At 48.6% G+C, this 26,597-nt stretch overlaps 1 protein-coding gene across 2 annotated transcripts in view; it reads left to right on the top strand.

The window, feature by feature from the left end:
* Window positions 1–14,234: 14,234 nt before the first annotated feature.
* Window positions 14,235–26,597, top strand: part of LOC105478949 (catenin beta interacting protein 1) — a 65,400-nt gene continuing 53,037 nt past the window's right edge. Inside the window, exon 1 of one of the 2 annotated variants that reach the window (XM_011736704.3) lies at window positions 14,235–14,481. Coding sequence is in view for 1 of the 2 variants with exons in the window: in XM_071101143.1 (XP_070957244.1) it covers window positions 18,059–18,072 (14 nt within the window). In the remaining variant the exon portion in view is untranslated. Of the gene's footprint in view, window positions 14,482–18,054; window positions 18,073–26,597 lie in introns of those variants that run through there. The other variant, XM_071101143.1, reaches the window with a different exon arrangement.

Genomic DNA, 26,597 nt, shown 5'->3' on the forward strand with positions numbered 1-26,597 from the left:
ATCACGAGGTCAGGAGATCGAGACCATCCTGGCTAACCCGGTGAACCCCCGTCTCTACTAAAAAATACAAAAAAAACTAGCCGGGCGAGGTGGCGGGTGCCTGTAGTCCCAGCTGCTCGGGAGGCTGAGGCAGGAGAATGGTGTGAACCGGGGAGGCGGAGCTTGCAGTGAGCCGAGATCGCACCATTGCACTCCAGCCTGGGCAACAGAGTGAGACTCAAAAAAAAAAAAAAAAAAAAAGGAGTACGCATGGACATACCTAAATCCACTTTTCATTCTCAGAAAGACAACGTGACCATCCTTTGCAAGTGTGTGCCTGCCCCCTACAGGCCTCTCTTCAGGGAGTCTGACTGCACCGGGGCACCTCTAACCCAGCCAGGCACATCTGACCTCCCATGGCACTACTTGTGCCAGAGTGGGAGATAAATTGCGCCAGGTTAATTTGTTAAAGTGCTGGACAAATCGTGTACACTAAGGCCATTTAGATTTGAAAAACTCAAAATAGGCATCTCCCTGGTGGGTATTAGGTATTGAAATTGAAGAGAAGAAAATACGTTTCTGAAAAATTTTATAGTAATTACCTTGAAGGAGTAGGGGAGGTTTCTATCTGCTACCTGCTCTTATTGTGAGGTTAATTTTTCATCAGAAATTTACTAAGTGCTGATATGTGCCAGACACATTGTTTCTTTTTTGTTAAATTTTCTAAAATGGATATTGGATAGAGCTTTCTTTTCCCCCCAAATAAGACAATTATCATTAATACAGGTTTAGATATATAGCGGCATCACTGTTGAGGTTTTACAGTGAGAAAGTTGTGTTCTAAATTGACCTAACAATGAAAAACAACTATCTGCCGGGCACGGTGGCTCACACCTGTAATCCCAGCGCTTGGGGAGGCCGAGGTGGGTGGATCACGAGGTCAGGAGTTCAAGACCAGTCTGGCCAAGATGGGGAAACCCTGTGTCTACTAAAAATACCAAAAATTAGCTGGGCATGGTGGCAGGTGCCTGTAATCCCAGCATTTTGGGAGGCTGAGGCGGGTGGATCACCTGAGGTCACGAGTTCGAGACCAGCCTGGCCAACATGGTGACACCCCATCTCTACAAAAATACAAAAATTAGGCCGGGCGTGGTGGCTCATGCCTGTAATCCCAGCACTTTGGGAGGCCAAGGCAGGCGGATCATGAGGTCAGGAGATCAAGACCATCCTAGCTAACACGGTGAAACCACGTCTCTACTAAAAGTACAAAAACATTAGCCGAGCAGGTGGCGGGTGCCTGTAGTTCCAGCTACTTGGGAGGCTGAGGCAGGAGAATGGAGAAAGGCGTGAACCCGGGAGGCGGAGCTTGTAGCGAGCCGAGATCACGCTACTGCACTCCAGCCTGGGCGACAGAGCGCGACTCCATCTCAAATAAATAAATAAATAAATAAATAAATAAATAAATAAAAGCCGGGCGTGGTGGCTCATGCCTGTAATCCCGGCTATTCGGAAGGCTGAGGCGGGAGAATCGCTTGAACCCGGGAGGCAGAGGTTGCAATGAGCCAAGATCGCGCCATTGCACCCCAGCCTCGGTGACTGAGTGAGACTCCATATCAAAAAAAAGAAAAACAAAAACAAAATTAGCCGTGCATGGTGGCATGCGCCTGTAATCCCAGCCACTCGGGAGTCTGAGGCAGGAGAATTGCTTCAACCCAGGAAGGGGAGGTTGCAGTGAGCCAAGATCGCGCGACTTCCTCCAGCCCGGCCAGCATAACATCTTAAAATATGCATTTTTTGGCCGGGCGCGGTGGCTCAAGCCTGTAATCCCAGCACTTTGGGAGGCCGAGACGGGTGGATCACGAGGTCAGGAGATCGAGACCATCCTGGCTAACCCGGTGAAACCCCGTCTCTACTAAAAAATACAAAAAAACTAGCCGGGCGAGGTGGCGGGCGCCTGTAGTCCCAGCTACTCGGGAGGCTGAGGCAGGAGAATGGCGTAAACCCGGGAGGCGGAGCTTGCAGTGAGCTGAGATCCGGCCACTGCACTCCAGCCTGGGTGACAGAGCAAGACTCCGTCTCAAAAAAAAAAAAAAAAAAAAAAAAGAAATTAAATGGAAATTGCCTACTCAAAGCCGTTTTTAAAAGTCCTAAGTGTCACCTGGATGCTTCTTTGAGGACTGCCTACATCCTCCTCTGTGAGCCTGCCTTCCTCTCTTTCCTAAGAACGCTCTGCATATTAGTGAAATAAGTGCCTCTTTCTGTTCTGTCTATAGTTAGCCACCAATTAATAAGATGAGCAGAAATGCTCCCATGCTGAGCACTGTGCTAGGGGCAGGGAAGAAGCTGACACTACTTCATGAGGCAAGCTATGTAAGCGCCTTTTTATCTCCTAGGAGAGGCCCTCAATAGGTTCGGTCTACCCCCTGGAGCCTGTAGCTATTTCGGGCTACTCATTAAAGTCAATGTAAGATATTGCTAAAGCCTTTGAATTCTTTAAGTGAATTGCCTCCACTTGAAGTCAGCTAAAAATAGTTCACTTTCGCTCCCCAGGACTGCCCCCAAGTTACATGAACTCCCCCCTAGACTCACACCCCAGCAAAAATACTGATGTCCCCAGCAAGACTAGCTTCCTGTTAAAGATCCAGGGCCTGCTGTGAATACATGCGTAACTGCAAAAATGGAAGCAAAGGATGAACCCAAGTTAAAGCCAAGCACAAGAACATTATGTAAGAAATCAGGACTTTTGGAAAAGGCAGAGATTTTCTTTTCTCTTCAAATAATAAATTACATTTAAAAATTAATGAGAGTATAGGCCAGGTGTGGTGGCTCATGCCTGTAATCCCAGCACTTTGGGAGGCTGGGGCGGGTGGATCACCTGAGGTCAGGAGTTTGAGACCAGCCTCAACTAAAAATACAAACATTAGCTGGGCATGGTGGCACACACCTGTAATCCCAGCTACTTGGGAGGCTGAGGCAGGAGAATGGCGTGAACCCGGGAGGCGGAGCTTACAGTGAGCTGAGATCCGGCCACTGCACTCCAGCCTGGGCGACAGAGCAAGATTCCGTCTCAAAAAAAAAAAAAAAAAAAAAAAATCCCAGCACTTTGAGAGGCCGAGGCGGGTGGATCATGAGGTCAGGAGATCAAGACCATCCTGGCCAACATGGTGAAACCCCCATCTCTACTAAAAATACAAAAATTAGCTGGGCACGGTTATGCACGCCTATAGTCCTAGCTACTCAGGAGGCTGAGGCAGGAGAATTGGTTGAACCAGGGAGGCGGAGGTTGCAGTGAGCCAAGATCACGCCATTGCACTCCAGCCTGGGCAACAGAGCAAGACTCTGTCTAAAAAACAAACAAAAACCCATAATTAATGAGAGTACAAAGCACTATGCGAGACCCATCCATCATAAACTTGAGACCTGCTATGACTTTCTCTTCTTTCATTTGGAACCCACTGTACAATCGGTAGCCTCAGAGTAATTGGCTGAAGAGAGAGCATTCTTGGCCGGGCACAGTGGCTCATGCCTGTAATCCTAACACTTTGGGAAGCCTAGGGGGCTGGATCGCTTGAGCTCGGAAGTTTGAGACCAGCCTGGGCAACAAGGCAAGTCCCCATCTCTACAAAAAAAATACAGAAATTAGCTGGGTGTGGTGACACACGCCTATAGTCTCAGCTACTCACAAAGCTGAGGTGGGAGGATCACTTGATCATGGGAGGCGGAGGTTGCAGACCGCTGAGATTACGCCACAGTGCTCCAGCCTGGGTGACAGAGTGAGACCTGGTTTCAAAATAAAGAGAGAAGAATGAGTATTTTGGGGCAGGTAGAGCCAACCCTGACAGAAATAACCTTATCTTGTGTTTACACAGAAGTGAGACTGCAAGAAAGGGAACAATTTGTTTCTGAAACTCCTTGTGACATTTATTATTACAGCAAGTGCTTCTGGTCACCGAGAAATCATATGCATACTGCCTCCGGAGACTCAATGAGAAAATTGGGCTCTGAATACTAAACTGTTCCTTAAATGCTCAAAGCTGATAATATACCAATTTTATACCACATATGTTAAAGGCCTTGAGTAAATTAAAGCAGGTTTTTTAGGGGCTAAAGCAAAGTGGCTTAGGTTGAATAAAGCAGTAGACTCTACCATTTACTTGGTTTCCATTAGAATGGAAAATGCCACACCCAACACAGTGGTTTGGCCCTGTAATCCCAGCTACTTGAGAGGCTGAGGCAGAAGGATTGCTTGAGTCCAGGAGTTCCAGACCAGCCTGGGCAACATAGCAAGGCCTTGTCTCAAAAAACACAAAACAAAAAAAGGCTGGGCATGGTGGCTCATGCCTGTATTCCCAGCACTTTGGGAGGCTGAGGCGGGTAGAACACGAGGTCAGGAGTTCAAGACCAGCCTGGCCAAGATGGTGAAACCCCGTCTCTACTAAAAATATAAAAAAATTAGCTAGGTTTGGTGGCACGTGCCTGTAATCCCAGCTACTTTGAAGGCTGAGGCAGAGAATTGCTTAAACCTGGAGAAATGGAGGTTGCAGTTAGCTGAGATCGCGCCACTGCACTCCAGTCTGGGTGACAGAGCAAGGCTCCATCTCAAAAAAAAAAAAAAAAAAAAAAAAAAAAAATTAGCCGGACATGGTAGTAGGTGCCTATAATCCCAGCTACTTAGGAGGCTGAGGCAGGAGAATCACTTAAACCTGAGAGGCGGAGGTTGCAGTGAGTCAAGATTGTGCCACTGCACTCTAGCCTGGGCAACAGAGGAACTCTGTCTCAAAAAAAAAAAAAAAAAAAAAAAAAAAAAGGAAAATGCCTCACTCATAGCTGCTTTGATACATTGGAGTATGAATCAGAAAACTTTTAGTCATACCTCTCTCTGCTGGAGTAAAACATACTTCCTTGCTCTACTGTTTGGGGCTAGGCCGTAAGATGAGATGGCCAATGACTTTCCAAAGTGCTTCCACAATTGGGCTTGCTGCTCTTGTTCTTCTACCATTCATCATAAGAGGAATATGCCCTGGCTAGCGTCTAATCCAAGGAGGAGGAAACTTGAGGCAGATTTAATCCCAGTCTGTGGCTAAACCTTGCTGATCCCGTCCTGACTCAGCAGAGTCATAGGCAACTCACAGCCTGAAGCCAGGCAATTTGTAGACCCCTGAGCAAAAAAAAAAAACCACTATATTTTGAGGTGGTTTGTTATACAGCATTATTGCAGCAATAGCTGGCTAATATACTCCTCTTGTTCAATTTTAGCCCATCTTCCATGCTATAGCCATAGTCAGCTATTTAAATACAATTCTGATGACGTCATATTCTTATTTAAACCCTGCAATCATTCTCATTACTCTTGGAATAAAAACCAAATGCTTAGCATGACCTATAAAGGCCTGTATGATTTGGGTCTGGCCTCTCTCTCCATCACTGCACTCCAGCCCCCAGCCTTCTCTCAGTCATTTGATCTCATCATGTTCTCTTGCCTCCTCACGACCTTTTTTGTATGGGCTGATCCCACTGTTGGCTTTGCTCTTCTCCCCACTCTTTGATTAGTTAACTCCAACTTATACCTGGAGTGTAAGCTTAAATATTACTTTCCCAATGAAGCTCTCCTTGACTGTTACTACAAGGTTAGATTCTCAGTTGTATGGTCCCACAGCCCCTTGTATGTCAGCTTTTAGCATTTAATTACAGTTGCAATGAATTATTCAATCATGTAATTCATTGATGTCTCTTACTCACTATGAGGTCAAGGACAATGTATGTCTGCTTTGCTGCTTTATCCCCTGCCTAGTACACTGCCATGCACCTGGAAAGAACTCAATAAATATTCCTTGAATGAGTGATTGACTGAAGAGACTGGCTATGTTTGATCAAAAGTCAGGAGAAGGGCCGGGCACAGTGGCTCAAGCCTGTAATCCCAGCACTTTGGGAGGCCGAGATGGGCGGATCACGAGGTCAGGAGATCGAGACCATCCTGGCTAACCCAGTGAAACCCCGTCTCTACTAAAAAAAAATACAAAAAACTAGCCGGGCGAGGTGGCGGGCGCCTGTAGTCCCAGCTACTCGGGAGGCTGAGGCAGGAGAATGGCGTGAACCCAGGAGGCGGAGCTTGCAGTGAGCTGAGATCCGGCCACTGCACTCCAGCCTAGGCGACAGAGCGAGACTCCGTCTCAAAAAAAAAAAAAAAAAAAAAAAAAAGGTCAGGAGAAGGTATGAATCAGTGCAATTGAAAAGAATATTAAGAGCTTAGTGTAAGGTAGTATGAATATTGGAACAAGGTCAGAAAGATACTCACAAACGAAACACAGTCTTTTGTTAGTCACAGAGCCAGGTGAGTTATAGTAATAATGAGAGTCAGATGTCCAAATGTTACTGAATTCAAAATTAAAACTATGGTAATAAAAGGAACTGTCATTAGCTGCAGGGAGGTTGACAATGTGGAAAAGTTGGACTGTGATAGAATGACCAATGGACCATAGTGCTAGAATTTGAAAGTTAGATCAAAACTATGCCTTTTGGCTGGGTGTGGTTGTTCATACCTGTAATCCCAGCACTTTGGGAGGCTGAGGTGGGAGGATCACTTGAGGCCGGGAGGTGGAGGCTGCAGTGAGCCCTGATCATGCCACTGCACTCCAGCTTGGGTTACAGAGTGAGACCCTGTCTCAAAAAACAAAACAAAACCTATGCCTTTTTGGAGTTGTAACTTTTAAAATAGTGTGTTGGCTAGGCATAGTGGCTCACACCTGTAAATCCCAGCACTTTGGGAGGCTGAGGCGGGCAGATGATTTGAGGTTAGGAGTTCAAGACCAGCCTGGCCAATATGGTGAAACCCTGTCTCTACCAAAAAGTACAAAAGGCTGAGGCAGGAGAATGGAGTGAACCCGGGAGGCCGAGCTTGCAGTGAGTTGAGATCACGCCACTGCACTCCAGCCTGGGCGACAGAGTGAGACTCCGTCTCAAAAAAAAAAAAAAAAAACCATTCTTTTGCTATTAAGTATCTTGGTCTATTTCCCTTGGCTCCATAGCTTGTACTAATTAAAATGATTTCAACAGAAGATCCTAGGGTGCAGCTTTATTTTCTTCCCTCCCTCCCTCCCTCCCTCTCTCTCTTTCTTTCTTTTTGCCATCTGTGTTGGCTCTCATGTTCTTTGCTTAAATAATTAATAATCATTACTATCTGTTAGGCAGCATGTGAGGGAAGAGTGTGTCATCTTGGAGCCCAGGATATTAACGCTATGCCTGTCCCCTCTGCATAAGCTTTCATGTGAGGCTCTTCATTAGCTGACACCAGGGGATGGATCTGCTGCCCTCAATCTTTAGTGTTTATTATCAATAAAAAAGAGCCCCCTCTGATTCACCAGCTGGGGCAGATACTGCTGACGGACAGGAAGTAATTTCCCAAAAGAACAGTAACGAAGAAAGTGAGGTGGAAGTGAGCCACAAAGTTCATTTAGATAGAGCAGTCTCTGCTGGACCGGATGCAAAATCTAAGTGGCTGTCACACTGCAGCAAGCTAGACCTCAGTGTTACAAATAGCAAAGGATTTCAGAAAAAAAAAAAAAAACCCTAGATGAACATATGAAAGAGATGTATAAACAGGACAGTTTATAGTCTAGGGTCAGTTTATTTATTTATTTATTTATTTATTTAGAGAGGGGGGTCTTGCTCTTGTTGCCCAGGCTGGAGTGCAATGGCGCAATCTCGACTCACCGCAACCTCTGCCTCCCAGGTTCAAGCGATTCTCCTGCCTCAGCCTCCCGAGTAGCTAGGACTACAGATGCATGCCACCATGCCTGGCTAATTTTTGTATTTTTAGTAGAGACGGGGTTTCACCATGTTGGTCAGGCTGGTCTCGAACCCCCAATCTTGTGATCTACCTGCCTTGGCCTCCCAAAGTGCTAGGATTACAGGCATGAGCCACGGTGCCCGGCCGGTGTGTTTATTATTTTATTATTTTTATTTTATTTTTTTGAGATGGAGTCTCAGTCTGTTGCCCAGGCTGGAGTGCAGTGGCGTGATCTTGGCTCATGCAACCACTGCCTCCCAGGTTCAAGCGATTCTCCTGCCTCAGCCTCCCAATTAACTGGGATTATAAGCATGCACCACCACACCTGGCTAATTTCTGTATTTTTAGTAGAGACAGGGTTTTGCCATGCTGGCCAGGCTGGTCTCAAACTGGGGTAAGTTTAAAAATTGCTACTGTTGGCCAGGCACTGTGACTCACGCCTGCAATCCCAGCACTTTGGGAGGCTGACGCGCGTGGATTGCCTGAGCTCAGGAGTTCGAGACCAGCCTGGGCAACATGGCGAAACCCCATCTCTACTAAAATACAAAAAATTAGCCCGGTGTGGTGACGCACGCCTGTAGTCTCACCTACTGAAAAGGCTGAAGCAGGAGAATTGCTTGAACCCAGAAGGCTGAGGTTACAGTGAGGCAAGATCGTGCCTCTGCACTCCAGCCTGGTCGACAGAGCGACAGAGCAAGACTCCTTCTCAAAAAAAAAAAATTGCTACTGTCTTACAATGGTGAAAGTCAGGAGCAAAGTTCTATATGTTTAATTGTAACAGACTGTACTGCTTGTTTACAACAACAAACTACTAGGCAATCTATATTCAATAAGGTGAGGAAAGAATTGCTTGTCAGGAGTGGTCTTTTCAGTCTCACCTGAATACACTGATAACATTGCAACATCTACAGCTATGAAATGCCATTTATATGCCGCGGAGAGAGGGGGAAGGCAGCTATTTAATTATTCCCAGAGGGTACAGGCTATTTGCTTTTAGGGATGGTCATTTTTTTGGGTCCTTAATTAGACAATAACCAGCAGGAAAAAAAGGTGATAAACAGACTGCTATGCTTAAAGGCTAATCAGCTGAGTATATGGATCCAAATTAAGGTCTTATGTTGCTTTGTCTTTACTAGGTGATTAGAATGTTTCAGGCTTCACAGACAAAATACACTTAGAAGACATGTTGGTTGATCAAAACACTCAGCCAAAGAAATGAATAATTATTTCTTTATACTGTTCCCAAACACATAAAAGCTGGGTTCTGTGATGTGGGGAGGATCTACTCACCAGATGCTACAGAGACTAACACTCGGGGGGCACGCTGGCAGAGAGCCAGATGTTCATAGCTGCACATACCCCACTCATGACACAAAATCTGTATATTCACCGATCTACAAAATGCTTTCATCATTGTGTTTAATAATTCCTTATCATCTCCAAAGTAAAATTAGATGACAAGTGTTTGCCAACGCACAACACAAGAGGGTGACACATGACTGTGACACTCTTTGTCTGCTGTGCACTTAGTCTCCTTTTAATTGTCTGTCTTCAGAGAATTTAGAGCTATACCAAATGCAAACAGGATGGCAAACAGAGAGACCAGAGCAAAAGATCATTTTTTCACTTTCTAAATACTGGAAGTTTTTTTTTTTTTTTTTTTTTTGAGACGAGTCTTGCTCTGTCGCCCAGGCTGGAGTGCAGTGGCCGGATCTCAGCTCACTGCAAGCTCCGCCTCCCGGGTTTACGCCATTCTCCTGCCTCAGCCTCCCGAGTAGCTGGGACTACCTACAGGCGCCCGCCACCTCACCTGGCTAGTTTTTTTTGTATTTTTAAGTAGAGACGGGATTTCACCGTGTTAGCCAGGATGGTCTCGATCTCCTGACCTCGTGATCCGCCCGTCTCGGCCTCCCAAAGTGCTGGGATTACAGGCTTGAGCCACCGCGCCCGGCCTGGAAGTTATTAATTTACCCATTCTGACCTTGTATTTGCTCAACTTATAAGCAGAAGACTTTCTTATACGGTAAAATTTAAGTCGTTGCCATAAACCCCTAACTGCTTTAAAATAGCTCTTCTGCCTATACCTAGTGCTTTGAGAGGCCGAGGTGGGAGGATTGATTGAGACCAGGAGTTAAGAGGACTGCCTGAGCAACATGGCGAACCCCATCTCTTAAAAAAAAAAAAAAAAAAGTCGGGTCGGGTGGCTCACGCCTGTATTCCCAGCACTTTGGGAGGCCGAGGCGGGTGGATCACCTGAGGTCAAAAGTTTGAGACCAGCCTGGCGAACACAGTGAAACCCTGTCTCTACTAAAATACAAAAATTAGCTGGGCATGGTGGTGGGTGCCTGTAATCCCAGCTACTCAGGAGGCTGAGACAGGAGAATCGCTTGAACCTAGGATGCAGAGGTTGCAGTGAGCCGAGATCGTGCCACTGCACTCTAGCCTGGGTGACAGAGCAAAACTCTGTCTTAAAAAAAGAAAAAAAAATTAGCTGGGGATGGTGGCACATGCCTGTAGCCCTAGCTGCTCCGGAGACTGAGGCAGGAGAATTGCTTGAATCCACAAGTTTAGGGTATAGTGAGCTAGGACCACGCCACTGTGCTCCAGTCTGGGTAACAGAAGGAGATCCCATCTCTAAATAAATAAAAAATAGTTCTCCTTCCCTGCAGCCTGCTATGGTTGCACTGTTATTTCATACTTCGCCTGAAAATTTTACTCTTATAGTTATCCTTTGCTGTAGAAAACAGTTTTTTGACTGGGCACGGTGACTCATGCCTGTAATCCCAGCACTTTGGGAGGCTGAGGCCGGGTGGATCACTTGAGGTCAGGAGTCTGACACCAGCCTGGCCAACATGGTGAAACCCTGTCTCTACTAAAAATACAAAAATTAGCTGGGCATGGGGGCGCACGCCTGTAATCCCAGCTACTAGGAAGGCTAAGGCAGGAGAATCGCTTGAACACAAGAGGGTTGTGAGCCAACACAGAGGCTGCAGTGAGCCAAGATCACATCACTGCACTCCAGCCTGGGCGACGAGACTCCATCTGAAAAAAAAAAAAAAAAAAAGAAAAAAGAGAAAAAAAATAGCGTTTTTTCTTTTTTGCTCCAGAAAGCAACTATTTAAAGATACTTAATAGGCCGGCATGCTGGCTCACAGCTGTAGTCCCAGCACTTTGGGAGGCTGAGGCCGACAGATCGCTTGAGGTCAGGAGTTCAAGACCAGCCTGGCCAACATGGTGAAACCCCGTCTCTACTAAAAATACAAAAAAATTAGCTGGGCATGGTGGCAGGTGCCTGTAATCCCAGCTACTCAGGAGGATGAGGCAGGAGAATCACTTGAATCCAGGGGGTGGAAGTTGCAGTGAGCCAAGATTGCACCACTGCGCTCCATCCTGGGCAACAGAGGGAGACCCCATCTCAAAAAAAGAAAAAAAAGACAACTCATATATGTTCTGGGACCACATGGAGGCCCTCTCCAGAGCTGAAAGGAGAAAATATCGAACCATAAATGCAGTGAGAGAAGAGTAAGGAAGAGAAGACTGATAGCTCTGGGGAGTGTAGGGGAGTAGGAGTGGCTGGCTGATGGAAGGGAAAGTACTGGATGCAGTATTTACACATTCATTTTGTTCCTGCAGTAATATTTCTGGATACAGGTATTGTTCTTGGTGGCATGGCCCTTGCCCTCCTGGAGTTTATAGCCATGCTGTGGGACTAAAATTTAAGCATAGGTTAGCTAAGCTAGCATAGGTTAAGAGGTCTCCCGGAAGAAGACCAAATATTCAGGCAGGTGAAGTGGGGGAGAAATTGGAAAAGAGCCATCGAGGCCAAGGCAACAGCACAATCAGGAGACCTGAAGCACAGAAGAGCTCCCTGTGATCAAGGAACAGGGAGAAGGCCCATGTGCGGCTAGAGCCCAGTTGGCAAAAGTGGTTCAAGAACAGGCTGTAGCCAGATCCTGCAAGGCCTTGTTGCCACGCTAAGGACTTTGAACTTCCTCGTGAAAATGAAGAAAAGTCGTTGAATAGCGCAGGTCTGACAGATTTTAAGAAGTTTCCTCTAGTTGCTGTGTGGGCAGTGGATGGGGGTGTAAGGAGAGCCTAAAGGAGAGACTGCTTGAAGGGTTATTGCGGGAGTCAAGGTGACAGCTAGTGGCAGGTTAAACTGGGAAAGAGGGGTAGAGATGGTAGGAGGTGGAGAGATTAAGGATATCATTTAGAGTTGGAAACAACATGGACTGGAAATTAAGAATAAAGGAAAGAGTGGTGTCAACGGTACACTTTAAGTGTCTGGTGTAAGCAACTGGGTAGAGTGGTGCCAGTTACTGAAGGTGGGGACCTTGGAGGAGAAACCCACTTGGGGGACCTTTTTTTTTTTTTTTTTTTTTTGGAGACAGAGTTTTGCTCGTTACCCAGTCTGGAGTGCAATGGCGCGATCTCAGCCCACCGCAACCTCCGCCTCCCGGGTTCAAGCGATTCTCCTGCTTCAGTCTCCTGAGTAGCTGGGATTACAGGTGCCCGCCACCACGCCCGGCGGGGGACCTAGTAAGTATGAAAAAGTGTGAGCAGGCCGGGCGCGGTGGCTCACGCCTGCAATCCCAGCACTTCCGGAGGCCGAGTCTGTAATCCTAGCACTTTGGGAGGCCGAGACGGGCGGATTACGAAGTCAGGAGATCGAGTCCATCCTGGCTAACCCGGTGAAACCCCGTCTCTACTAAAAAAACACAAAAAACTAGCCGGGCATAGTGGCGGGCGCCTGTAGTCCCAGCTACTCCGGCGGCTGAGGCAGGAGAATGGCGTAAACCCGGGAGGCGGAGCTTGCAGTGAGCTGAGATCCGGCCACTGCACTCCCGCCTGGGCGACAGAGCGAGACTCCGCCTCAAAAAAAAAAACAAAAACAAAAAATTAGCCGGGAGTGGTGGCGCATGCCTGTACTCTCAGTTACTCAGGAGACTGAGGCAGGAGAATCGCCAGAACCCGGGGGAGGTTGCGGTGAGCCGAGATCGCGCCACTGCACTCAAGCCTGGGCGACAGAGCGAGACTCCGTCTCAAAAACAAACAAAAAAAAACCCCCAAATGAGTAAAGAGTAATGTAGATATTATAAACAAACAAAAAGGGACTTCGTATTCTTTTTGCATAGGGAAGGGGAAGAAATGTAGCGAAGTGGAAGAGGATGGCACAGAAAAGGTGTAAAAAGAAAGGCTGTGGAAAGAGTGGGGTAGGAGGGCTTCTGAACTGGGGTTAGTGTCACATTGTGTACTGCTAATTTATTTTTTATTTATTTATTTATTTATTTTTTTGAGACGGAGTCTTGCTCTGTAGCCCGGGCTGGAGTGCAGTGGCCGGATCTCAGCTCACTGCAAGCTCCGCCTCCCGGGTTTACGCCATTCTCCTGCCTCAGCCTCCGGAGTAGCTGGGACTACAGGCGCCCGCCACCTCGCCCGGCTAGTTTTTTGTATTTTTAGTAGAGACGGGGTTTCACGGTGTTAGCCAGGATGGTCTCGATCTCCTGACCTCGTGATCCGCCCGTCTCGGCCTCCCAAAGTGCTGGGATTACAGGCTTGAGCCACCGCGCCCGGCCGTGTACTGGTAATTTAAACTGCTGAAAATGAGACCACACTTAAAGATACAGGTCCCTCTAAAAGGAAGGCGGATGTTAAAAGCAATTTACCTAAAATGGGCTGCTTCTCCCTGTACTCTCTCCAAATACAGCCAGACTTTCTGTAGAAACATTTTAATCAGGGGCACCCTTCCCCCAAAAAATGCACTCACTACCAGTACACACGACCTTCCGAGTTTAATGGACCTACGGAGGCCCATTCCTGGGCTCTCTGGGCTCGGTTAATCCCAGGTTAGGCCCCAAACTCAGAGGTAGCAACGTCCCCAGCTCAACGACGCAGGAAGACCACGCCTCTAAATGTTCTGCAACCTCGTCCATTTCAGAATTTTCCGGGGTTCTGGGTAAACTGGCCTCACCAAGGATTCTGCCCATTCTGGTTGCTCCCGTTTTTAAACACAGACCGGTGTGTGGGAGAGGGCATTATTTTTCCGGAACACTGTGCTCCTGGAGCAGATAGGGACACGCAGAGTGGCTTTACCGCAGCGCCAGCTTCATCCTTACCCGGCTCCTCCTCCAGGCTGCCGCCTCCTCCTCCCGCCCACCCCGCCTTCCCCGCCCACCCCCGGGCCGCTCCTCCCCTTTGCTCTCAGCGAGGATTCAGCCACTCACTACCCGCGCCCTGTGCCTTTCGCCCACCTCATAGCCCCGCCCCTATGCCGCTGGTCACGCCCTCTTTCAGAAGGGCCCAATGAGCGTCCACGTTTGCCGCAAGACCCCGCCCCATGGCGTGCAGCCCCCGCCCGCAGGCTGAGTTAACCAATTCGCGGCCCCGGACACCTCCCCACCCTCAGCCCCCGCCCCGGCGCCCGGCCCCCGGCGCCCGCCTCTCTCCCGGGCGTTGCCGCCGCCGCGCTTCAGCAGCCCGCGCGGAGCCAGATGCCGCCCCCTCCGCCGGTCCCTCCCTCGGCGGCCTGGCGCCTCCTTCCCTCCCCACCGCGGTGACTCTCGGAGCGGGAGGCGGAGGCTGAGGCGGCCGCTCCCGCTGCTGCTACTGACGCCGCCGCCGCGGCCGCTTGGGCTGAGCACGCCCCGGAACAGGCCGCCGCGCGCTGCGCCCCGGACCCGCTGCCCCCGCCGGCCCGGCCGGGTCGGGCGGCCCAGGTAAGCGCCGAGGCCGGGCCGCGCCTGCAGCGCCCGGGCCCGCGTCGCGCAGCGCCGGGGCTGGGGGGAGCGGCCAGCCCTTTGTCTGCCGGGGAGGGGCCGCGGAGAGCGCCCCCGACCCCGTTCGGACCCCTGCCCGCCCCGGCGGCGTGGCGTCCTGGTCTGGGCCTGGCCGCCTCTCGCCGCAGACCACCTCCCGCCTCCCTCACCTTCGCCCGGGGGTTGCCTCCACAGGTGTACGCGCCGCCCACCCTGTTGCTCACCTCACCGCGTCTGGGTGGCTGTCATCGCCAGTCCGCCCTCCCGACCTCTGGGCCCTTGCCTCTTCCCTCACCTGCGCGCACTCCCAGGCTCTCACTCTCCATATTTCCCCAAACCAAACGCTGGGCCGCCCTTCCTCCCTCTGTAGTTTGATTGAACTGTCGTCTCCTGATTCCCCCCCTCCCAGGTGAGCCTTCCTGGAAGGTACCTGGTGAGGGCACATGTCTCACTTGGATGGCGGGCGTGTATGCACGAACCTGCAAAATTAACCACCTGGAGCCCCAAACTGCACCTCTCACCTCCTTTTCATCACCCCACCCCAACCACCTTCCTTTTTTTGGAGCCTGGTAACTGAGACACTCAGGTCTGGACACCCAGCCTCTGCTAGGCCCTCCATCCCTCTCTCTGCCTTGTGAGCTGAACTTGTCTGAGCAGTACCTGTTGTCAAGTTAGCCCCTGGGAAGGCGGCGGGGGCCGTGTTGGCAGCAAATCAAGAGTTTTATGAATAATGAGACGTGTGGCTTGCAGCACCTCCTATCTGAGGATCTTAGTATGCTCCAGCTGTGAATTATTTTGTCTCCTGTCACTCACAGAACTGAGAGAAACATGTCCGGCCAACTGCTGGGTAAATTGAGGCACAGGTTGTGTGGGTAAGGGACCTGGAGGCAAGTCAGGGTTTGTCTTGAGGTTCTGTTCTCAGGAGCCGTGGCTCTTAGCTCCCTGCTACAACTACTGGGCTCCAGTTCCTGGCGTGTGTCCCCAAGTGATAACTGATCTCTTGTGCCGTTAAAGTGTCCAGAGATACCAGCAGCTTCCTCAGATTTAAAGTAGGTCTTTGGATCATAAATAAAGGTGCCGGCTGTTAAATGCCAATGTGTCATTCACGGTTTGCTGGTGGAGTTCGTGGTCTTCCCTTGTAAATACAAATCACCTCTCTGGGATGGAGATTCATTCATTCAGTAGTGAGCATTTACTGTGTGCCAGGCACCATTCTAAGTACTGGGGCTTTAGTGGTGAAGACAGACACGGTTTCTGCCCTCCTTAGAGATGACATTCTAAACAGGAGGGAAGTCAGATAGTAAGTGAGTAAACAAACAAGTGGACAAAGTAATTTCGGTAGTGTTAAGTGCTGCAAAGGTGGAGAGGGGCCAGATTACATACAAGAATCTGTGGATCAGGGCGGGCTTAGTGGTTCATGCCTGTAATCCCAGCACTTTGGGAGGCCGAGGCAGGTGGATCACAAGGTCAGGAGTTTGAGACCATCCTGACCAACATGGTGAAACCCCGTCTCTGCTAAAAATACAAAAATTAGCTGAGTGTGGTGGCGTGTGCCTGTAGTCCCAGCTACTTGGGAGGCTGAGGCAGGAGAGTTTCCTGAACCTGGGAGAGGGAGGTTGCAGTGAGCCGAGATCGCACCACTGCACTCCAGCCTGGGCAACAGAGCAAAACTCCGTTTTGGGGGGCGGTGGGGAAAAATAACCTGTAGATCAAAACAAATATTTTGTAGGTCGTAATAAAGAGTTAGGATTTTATTCCAAACACAGAGGCCATTGCAGGGTTTTAAGCAGAGAAAGGATAAAGTCTGATTTGTTCCCAAAGATTGTTTTGGCTGCTGTATAGAGACTGGATTCTAAGGAGCAAAGGTGGAGGCAGGGATACCAGTTATGAGACAGACTATTGCAGCTACCTGGCAAGAGATGATGGTGGCTTGAGGGATCGGGGCAGTGGCAGTGGAAACGAAGAGGTGGAATTAGTGTGTTCCCTCTGGGAGAGCTGCAAAGCAAAACTTTGGAGACTGAGAGTTAGATGTCCCATAACGATGTGCTCATAGAACAGGTCCCCGCCTCCTTGATTGGAGAGGGTTTGTGGGTTTAAAAACCAGTTAGAGGTGGAGGAGGGCAGAATACACCAGGTTTCATTCCCACATCCGGTTGTATTATTTAAATGGGAACATTACTGCTTCTGTTGGAAGATGTTGCACCAAGAAATTGGGCCTGTTCTCATGGTAGGTGGGAGAAAGATTCACTGGCCACAAACGAGCTGTTAACCAGAATGAGGCCAGGTGCAGTGGCTCACCCCTGTAATGCCAGCATTTTGGGAGGCCAAGGCGGGTGGATCACCTGAGGTCAGGAGCTCGAGACCAGGAGCAACATGGTGAAAACCCATCTCTACTAAAAATACAAAAATTAGCTGGGCATGATAGTGGGTGCCTGTAATCTGAGCTACTTGGGAGGCTGAGGTTGGAGAATCGCTTGAACCCGGGAGCTGGAGGTTGCAGTGAGCCAAGATTGCGCCACTGCACTCCGGCCTAGGCGACAGAGGAAGATTCCGTCTAAAAACAAAAAACAAAAACAGAATAAAACTTGATCTCCATGCTCTTCCAAATCTGTGCTGTCAGAACATGTCAGAATGAGAGGACCTTGGGGGTTACACAGGCCAGCTCCTTCTTTTATGGTTAAGCATCTGTGGCCCCTAGAAGCTGGCTCTTTTGAAGCCCTATAGCAGTTTATGCATTTTCTTATGATGTCTGCCAGTTTCTACCCCCTCTTTCAGGTCCATGTGTACATGTGTGACTCTAAGCTTTCTGAGGCCAGATCTCTACTGGGTTTGTCTTTGCATCGTCCACGGTGTCTGAATCAGTGCCCTGCACACAATGTAAACTCTTCAAATATTGGTTGACTTGCCTGGGTATCTCATGGCACCAAGACTCCTGCCCCTGCCCTGTCTTTTCATCAGACCGTGCTTCCTGTAGACGCCTCATCTGGGGTGCAATATAGTGTAAACCCAGCAGTCTCTTGTTCACAGGGCTCACATGACAGGGCAGCCCTTCCTTGATGGATCTGCTCGCTCCATCCCTGCCTGTGGGGAACAGCTGCTGCGGTGCTGACCAAGTAGTCACTTGACACTTAGCAAATATGAAGTGTAGCTCTTTTTTTTTTTTTTTTTTTTTTGAGACGGAGTTTTGCTCTTGTTGCCCAGGCTGGAGCACAATAGCGCAATCTTGGCTCACTGCAACCCTCCACCTCCTGGGTTCAAACGATTTTCCTGCCTCAGCCTCCCAAGTAACTGGGATTACAGGCGTGTACCACCACGTCTGGCTAATTTTTGTATTTTTAGTAGAGATGGGGTTTTACCTAGTTGGTCAGGCTGGTCTTGAACTCCTGACCTTAGGTGATCCACCCACCTCGGCCTCCTAAAGTCCTGGGATTAGAGGCGTGAGCCACCGTGCCCGGCCTGAAGTGTAGCTCTTAATTAGACCATGGACTTTGTACTAAGACCATCAGGTTTGGATCTTGATTCCGCCATCAGGAGCTGCATGATCTTCAGCAGGTAACTTAATCTCTCTGTGTCTCAGTTTCCCCATATGTACAATAGTAATACTTTCCTCATGGAGTTGTTGGGAGGATTAAATTAAGTAATACCTAGTAGATATTCAGAAGACCACCTAGCACTTGGTATATGCTAAATTGAAGTAACTATTATTTCGCCTTTGTCTGCTTCTTACCTCCCACCAGCATTTAAGCTCTTTGAGAGCAGAGATTTTTGTCTCTTTTTGTTTACTCTTATAATCTGGTACCTAAACTTTGTAGTACTCTGAAAATACTTGTTGAATTGAATGACTTATTGAGCAGCTATGTCCTAGGCACTGTTGCGGATGCTACGGACATAGCCAAGAACAAGATCTTTAAGATGCATGCTCTTATGAAGTTTATCTTCTAGTGGGAGAGACAGATAGTAAACAAATAAACGAGTCAACAAAAGAATGTAGGGTGGTGAAAGAGATACGGGGGGAAATAAAACAGAAGATGGAAAGTGGCTGGGATGAGGGTTAGGGTCATAACTTTAGCTCTGAGAAGGTGGCTTTTGGGAGACATGGATGGTGATCCAGGGGGACAGCTTTGTGGTCAGAGAGGACTGCAAGAATGATCAACCCAGAGGGGCTGGAGTGTGGTTAGCGATGAATCAGCAGGGGCCACATTTGTGGCTGTGGCAAGGAGTTTGGATTTTACTCTTGAATTCTGAACAGTGGGAAGTCACTGAATAGGAACTTTTCCTGGGGATCTAGGAGAATATTTGAGTCCACACTAAAAGACAGAACAGGACATTAGGAAGAGCAGCTGGGAGAGGCTCTCCTTGTCCTGGGAGGCTTTTGGAGGCCAGCTAGAGTATTGAGTTTCTTCCCATCAGGTTCCTCATTTCTCTGGCCTGGTCCCCTGAAGATGAGGGAAGCATCAGCTAGGTTGATGACGGTCCTGGTTTGTGTGTCTCTGTGTCCTGCATTTTATTGAGCTTCCTTTTTTCTAAGTCCCTAAGTCATCAGCAGACATTTCTTGAGTTGAATGAATGAGTGTTGCCAGTGCTTAGCAGCTCGTCGTCTACAGTGGAATGTCTGTGTTCTCTGCTCCTCTCTGTGTGAGTTAAAGCTTCTTATCTTGGCAGTGACTCTTAAGTAGTCTTGGAGTTTTGCAGCCATTCTTTATAAATGCATCAGATGCACACATACATATATATCACAGTTTCTTTGTTGGGAGTATACCAAGATTGACTGGACAGCTTTCCTACCCCCACCCCATCCCCACTTCTCTGCCAGTCTCTGCTATCACCAGGCCCCTCTCTAGAGGGTTGGGCCAGACTGACACCTCTGACCATCTCCTGTTTGATTACTTGATTAGGAACACAATGGCACCTAGAAAGCATTGGCTGTCTTTCGTCTGGGTTGGGCGGAGTTGGGTAACTCCGCAGAGGACTGAGAGAAATGGCATTTCAAACCCAGGGACTCCACTCACCAGGAATCCAGAGTGGGCCTCTTTAGACTGAGTGCCATTGGCCAGCTTTTCAGATCCCTTTTTGGTCCTCCCATCATCAGTTATTGTCCACGATGTCACTTGCTCTGCTAACCTTGAGAGACCAACGCGAGTTAGTGGGAATCAAATAGGACGCTTGTGCTGCAGGTCACTTTCAGAGTCCTGGGGCATTTTATTGGCAGAATCTGAAATGCCTGCTAGTCATATGTCATTTGTAGCCTTGTAAAAACTAAACACAGAGTGAGTGCAAGCTTTTTCTCATGTAGCTGGTTTTCTTATTATGAGAGAGATATGTGCTCATTTAGAAAATGAGAAAGGGAATGATGGGGCATTTTACATACACTGTCTCATTTCATCCTCATGGTTTCTGAGATACATACCATTATTACCATTTTGTATGTTAAGAAGCTGAGGCCTCGAAATGTTAAGTAAAGTGTTTGAGGTCGAGCTAGTTGGGAACAGAATCAGATTCAAACCAGGCAGTGTGACTCCCAAGCAGATCTCTGAGCACCATGTCATATACTGATTCTCAGCAGAAACCATAGAGAAGAAAGAAAAGTCTCCCTTAAGCCCAACGTAGGTGACATTCTTAGGGTAGTCAGAGTTAACTTGCGGGCTGCTCCAAAGGGTTTGAATCCTAGGCCCTTTCCCTGTCTTGTCTGACCCTGGGCAAGCTAATTAACCTCCCTTTGCTTTACTTTCCCTGACTGTAAATGGGAATAATGATACTTGTACCTTTGTAGTTCCCAGGGGCATGATGGTGTTTGAGCCAAAGTGCTTTTGAACTTCTTTCATGAAAGGGAACTGAGTACCAACTACTGTTATACTCAGTTATTAAAGACCTATTATGCTCTGGTCCTCCATGAAGCCTTGTTAAAAAGGGAAAGACAACAGTCCCCAGAGGGAAGGGTGTCCTTCTGTGGGGAATAGCTGGAGAAAAACATTGTTCTCCCCTTTTGAAGTTTCTGAAGGATTGAGGGTCGTACCTGTGGCTTCATTTTGCATGCCTGTGTTGCAGTGTGTAAGCTCCTGTAAACAGGGGTGTGTTCTGTGCATCGTAACATGATTGACGACCCCTGATGGCAGGGCCAAGAGGGGATTAAAAGACGTGGTTTCTAATCTTGGTTCTGATGTGTTTTTATAAGCCAGGAGCACAGAGACACCAAGAAGTGGTGGTTGTCTTTCATTACTCCTCCCTTCCTCCCCTCCTTCCTTCCTTCTAATGACCCATTGATTCAATTAATAAATATTTATTGAGGCTTTATTACAATCTGGACACCATAATAGATACTAGGAATATTGTGGTAAGCAGGATAAAAATAGTTCTTCCACGGCTGGGTGTGGTGGCTCACGCCTGTAATCCCAGCACTTTGGGAGGCCACGGCAGGTGGATCATGAGGTCAGGAGATTGAGACCATCCTGGCTAACATGGTGAAACCCCGTCTGTACTGAAAATACAAAAAATTGGCTGGGCGCGGCGGCTCACGCCTGTAATCCCAACACTTTGGGAGGCCGAGGCGGGCGGATCACGAGGTCAGGAGATCGAGACCACAGTGAAACCCCATCTCTACTAAGAATACAAAAATTAGCCGGGAGCGGTGGCAGGCATCTGTAGTCCCAGCTACTGGGGAGGCTGAGACAGGAGAATAGCGTGAACCCAGGAGGCGGAGCTTGCAGTGAGCCAAGATTGCGCCACTGCACTCCAGCCTGGGCGACAGAGCAAGACTCCGCCTCAAAAAAAAAAAAATTAGCCTGGCATGGTGGCGGGCACCTGTAGTCCCAGCTACTTGGGAAGCTGAGGCAGGAAAATTGCTTGAACACGGGAGGTGGAGGTTGCAGTGAGCTGAGATTGCACCACTGCACTCCAGCCTGGGCGATAGAGTGAGACTCTGTCTCAAAAAAAAAAAAAAAAAAAAAAAAAAAAGTTTTTCCCCATACCAGGCTCTTAATATAGAACCACGAGGCTTGTTATATAGTTGGGATCATGTGAATGAAGAAAGAATGATTTGATGAGAGTGCTTTGAACTCTTAGGAGAGAGTCAGGACATGATCTCCAGATGCACATGCCAGTCCCAGTGGCTACGTGCCCTGAGTGGACATTAAGGTCGGGGGCTGGGTTGGCTTTCCAGAAGAGCAAGGGAAGAGTTAAACGATTAGAGCCCTTCCGTGTCCCGTAACAGAAGCTGTACTTGGTATGGACATCTTGAGAAACAGTGCACACCTTGGGAGCCATGGTTAGCAAGAACTCCCTTCCCACTTAAAGCCTTAACCCTTTGTTACTGGAGTTTAAGTCAGGGAGAAATGCTCATATTGAGGATTTCTTTTCAAAGTTGTTGCTTGGGGCTGTGGATTTTGAAGCTCTGCCACTAACACGGTGCGCTTCTTATGTAACGGCCACCAGACCTTGTCCCTGCAGAGTTCTCTTCCTGCCCGACACATCTACATCTCTCCCTGCCAACTTTGGAAAGCAGGCATATGGTGGCCGGCGGGCTCTCCGCAGTACTCATAGGGTTCCTGGAGGAACTGGTGCACATGGACACCTATGTCTCCTACTCCATTTTGGGTCAATATATGCAGATTAGAGTGGGGGCAGGGTTCTTTCTTCCTCAAGCACCAGGCCTTCAGCTGTCTTCAAAGACCAAGGTCAGGGAGGTCTAGCAAGCAGTTCATGTGAAAGCACACAGTGTTCCTCTCGCCCTCCAGCCAGGGCTGGGTGGAGAGGGCATAGGGCTGGCAGAGGCAGCTACCCACATTTGAAGTGAGAGGAGGGTGCCAGGACAGCGAGGCGTATCTTCGTGCGATGTTATTTTCACCAGCCCTTGTCATGTCACTGTACATAGCACTCCTGGTGCTAAACAGCTGCCGCCTTCAAGCTGAGGGGCGGGGCAGCAGCATCCAGCATCTGATTAGGAGGGCAAGGCCTGCACAGCGAGGAGGCCAGGTCACTCCGTGCACCTGGACATCTTCAAGTGTGATTGGAGACTGCAGTGAGGCTGTTTCAGCTGGAAGATTGTGACCCACTTCCACATCGTCTCCCACGTGGAGAGCTGGGGAGGAGGCTTTGAGAGCCAGCTCCAATTAAGGTGTTTTTTCAGGCCTGAGTAGCACCCAAGTGTCCAGCCCACATGTTTTCTGCTGCTGGAATCGTGTGGTCAATGTCCTTGACCTGAACTGAATAACCACCCCAGGGCAGATGAAGTTGCCCCCCCTGAAGTCCTAGATTCTGCCAGCAAAAGGCTTCCTGCAAAGATTAGGTCCCTTGTGGATCAAACACCTCACATAATGTGGGCCCCACCCCGTTCTTCCTGATCAATCACCAGGCAAACCTTGGACTGGTTTCCAAGGAGATGCTTAGCCTTGACCTCCCTGTCCAGACAGGCCTCACAGCCACCTGCCTCAGGCAGCTCTAGCTTCCCGGAGACCCATCCTGACCCTGACTTGCACCCTTGCCAAATATCCTAAATATCCTTTTGCTGCAGGAATATGAAATGAGACCTGTTTCTGAACTTCTAGATTGCTTTTATTCTTTCCAGGTAGATGACATTTTAATGATTCTCTGTAATTTTACATTTCTTTTTTGTGTGTTGGGGAGGGACCTGGGGTGTGATTTAAATACGTGAAGCTTGTTAGTACTGGTAGCACTTAAGCTGGTGAAGTGGTGGGTCTGAGCCCCTGAATAATCCCATTTTACTTACCAAGAAGGGAGCAAAAGTACCTGCCAAGGTCAGCTCTGGCTAGGCCGTGTGAGCCTGTTCCTGAGTGTGTGCTCATACTCGGCTTCTGGACTGAGGCAAAGGGTCCTTCTCCTTCTGTGTGTGTTAATACTGTTGGCACTGCCCACAGCCTGCAGGGGCACATAGCCTTCCTCTGGCCAGTCGCTGGAGTTGCAGGAAGATGAGGTGCTGGTGATTTTTTGGAAGACATGGTGGGGCTTACAGGCAAGCAAGCTGGCCCCCAGTTCTGCTTTCCTGCACAGAGCAGTCTTCCAGAGCTTGTGGTGGGATGTAAGGGAGCTCAGGCAGCCGGAGCAGCGCAGAGCCCTGGCTCCTTCCCCGCTCCTGAGGTCTGCTGCCACTGGCACAAGGGGTCATGTTTGCCCGTTTGCCTTGTGTTTGCTTTGGGTGCTGGCTTCCCACTCTCACTTCCTAATCTCCTCTAAAGAGGAGTGGCCTATTAGGTCCATGAGTGGTGACAGTGGAGATTGAAGTGCTTAGCATCAGGCACCGCACTGCACTGGCAGGACCACTCAGATGAAGGATGTTCTTTCATTCTCATCTGACCCCATTCCACTTCATTTAAAACATCATTCGCCCAGGCTGGAGTGTGGTGGCACGATCACAGCTCACTGCAGCCTCAACCTCCCAGGCTGAAGTGATCCTCCCATCTCAGCCTCCCAAGTCGTTGGGACCACAGGCACATGCCACCATGCTGCGCTAAATTTTTTGTATTTTTAGTAGAGATGAGGTTTTACCTTGTTAGCCAGGATGGTCTCAATCTCCTGACCTTGTGATCTGCCTGCCTCGGCCTTCCAAAGTGCTGGGATTACAAGCGTGAGCCATCGCACCCGGCCTCCACCTCACTCATTTTAATGGCATTCTATTGATTTTTTTTTTTTTTCTTGAGACAGAGTCTTGTTGTCCAGGCTGGAGTGTAGTGGTGCAAGCTTGGCTCACTTCACCCTCTGCCTCCTGGGTTCGAGGGATTCTCCTGCCTCAGCCTCCCGAGTACCAGGGATTACAGGCACGCACCACCAGGCTCAGCTCATTTTTGTAGTTTTAGTAAAGGTGGGGCTTCGCCATGTTGGCTAGGCTGATCTCGAACCCCTGATCTCAGGTGATCCACTCGCCTCGGCCTCCCAAAGTTTTGGGATTACAGGCGTGAGCCGCCATGCCAGGCCTTTTTTTTTTTTTTTTTTTTGATACGGAGTCTTGCTCTGTTGCCAGGCTGGAGTGCAGTGGTGCGATCTCAGCTCACTGCAACCTCCGCCTCCCTGGTTCAAGTGATTCCCTTGCCTCAGCCTCCCAAGTAGCTGGGACTACAGCCATGTGTCACCACGCCCGGCTAGTTTTTTGTATTTTTTAGTAGAGACGGGGTTTCACTGTGTTAGCCAGGATGGTCTCGATCTCCTGACCTCGTGATCCGCCCGTCTCAGCCTCCCAAAGTGCTGGAATTACAGGCTTGAGCCACCGCGCCTGGCTCATTTTATATTTTTAAGGCCGCTTATGAACCATCTCTTATCAGCCTTCCATATTCTCAGGTTCCACGTCTATGGATTAAACCAACCACAAAAATATTCAGGAAAAATTCTCACGCATCACCACTAAAGAACTTACTCATGTAACCAAACACCAAAACCTATGGAAGTAAAAAAAAAATTTTTAATAATAAAAAATAAAATGAAATTAAATTCAAAAAATATTCAGGGAAAAACCAAAATATAACAATACAATAACAAATAATACAAGTAAAAAACCAATATAGTGCTATTTACATAGTATTTATGTGTTATCAGGTACTATGAATAATCTGGAGATGATTTAAAGTATATGGCAGGATGTGCATAGGTTACGTACAAATACTGTGTCTCTTTATATAAGGGACTAGAGCATCTGTGGACTTTGGTGTCTGTGTAGGGGTCCTGGAGCCTGTCCCCCATGGATATTAAGGGACAACTGTGTATTGTTTCCCCATTTCTTTTTTAAGTTTACAGTCTTTTTCTTATTGATTTACAGGTTTTTTAAATATATTAAGGAAGTTTGTCCTATGGCTGTGATATGTGTTATATATATTTTCGCCAAATTGTCACTGTTCTTTTTTTTTTTAACCTTTTTGAGACAGAGTCTCACTGTGTTGCCAGGCTGGAGTGCAGTGGCACGATCTCGACTCACTGCAACCTCCGAATCCCAGGTTCCACAGATTCTTCTGCCTCAGCCTCCTGAGTAGCTGGGATTACAGGCATGTGCCACCACACCCAGATAATTTTTGTATTTTTAGTAGAGATGGGGTTTCACCATGTTGGCCAGGATGGTCTCGATCTCCTGACCTCGTGATCTGCCCACCTTGACCTCCCAAAGTGCTGGGATTACAGGCATGAGCCACTGTGCCCGGCCCACTGTTCTTTTAATTATATATTTTTTTCATGCAGAGTTTTTGATTTTCATATAATCAGATTTTTAAATATGACTTCTAGGTTTCTTTTGAAATTTATTTATTTATTTATTTATTTCTGAGACAGAGTCTCACTCTGTTGCCCAGACTGGAGTGCAGTGGCGCGATCTCAGCTCACTGCAACCTCTGCCTTCCGGGTTCAAGCGATTCTCCTGCCTCAGCCTCCAGAGTAGCGCGCCACCATGCCCGGCTAATTTTCATAGGTTTTTTTTTTTTTTTTTTTTGAGACGGAGTCTCACACTGTCGCCCAGGCTGGAGTGCAGTGGCTTGATCTCAGCTCACTGCAAGCTCCGCCTCCCAGGTTCTCGCGATTCTCCTGCCTCAGCCTCCTGAGAAGCTGGGACTACAGGTGCCAGCCACCATGCCCGGCTTTTTTTTTTTTTTTTTTGTATTTTTAATAGAGATGGAGTTTCACTATGTTAGCCAGGATGGTCTCGATCTCCTGACCTTGTGATCTGTCCACCTTGGCTTCCCAAAGTGCTGGGATTATAGGCATGAGCCACCGCGCCAGGCCAATTTTCGTATTATTTTTGTTTGAGACAGAGTCTTGCTCTGTCACCCAGGCTGGAGTGCAGTGGCACGATCTCAGCTTACTGCAACCTCGGCCTCCTGGGTTCCAGTGATTCTTCTGCCTCAGCCCCCTGAGTAGCTGGGACTACAGGAACGTGCCACCATGCCTGGCTAATTTTTGTATTTTTAGTAGAAACGAGGTTTTACCATTTTGACCAGGCTGGTCTCGAACTCCTGACCTTGTGATCCGCCCGCCTCGGTCTCCCAAAGTGCTGGGATTAAAGGCGTGAGCCGCCGTACCCGGCCAATTTTTGTATTTTTTAGTAGAGACTGGGTTTCACCATGTTAGTCAGGCTGGTCTTGAACTCCTGA

The sequence above is a fragment of the Macaca nemestrina genome, chromosome 1 (assembly GCF_043159975.1).
Source record: "Macaca nemestrina isolate mMacNem1 chromosome 1, mMacNem.hap1, whole genome shotgun sequence".
NCBI classification, from domain to species: Eukaryota; Metazoa; Chordata; class Mammalia; order Primates; family Cercopithecidae; genus Macaca; species Macaca nemestrina.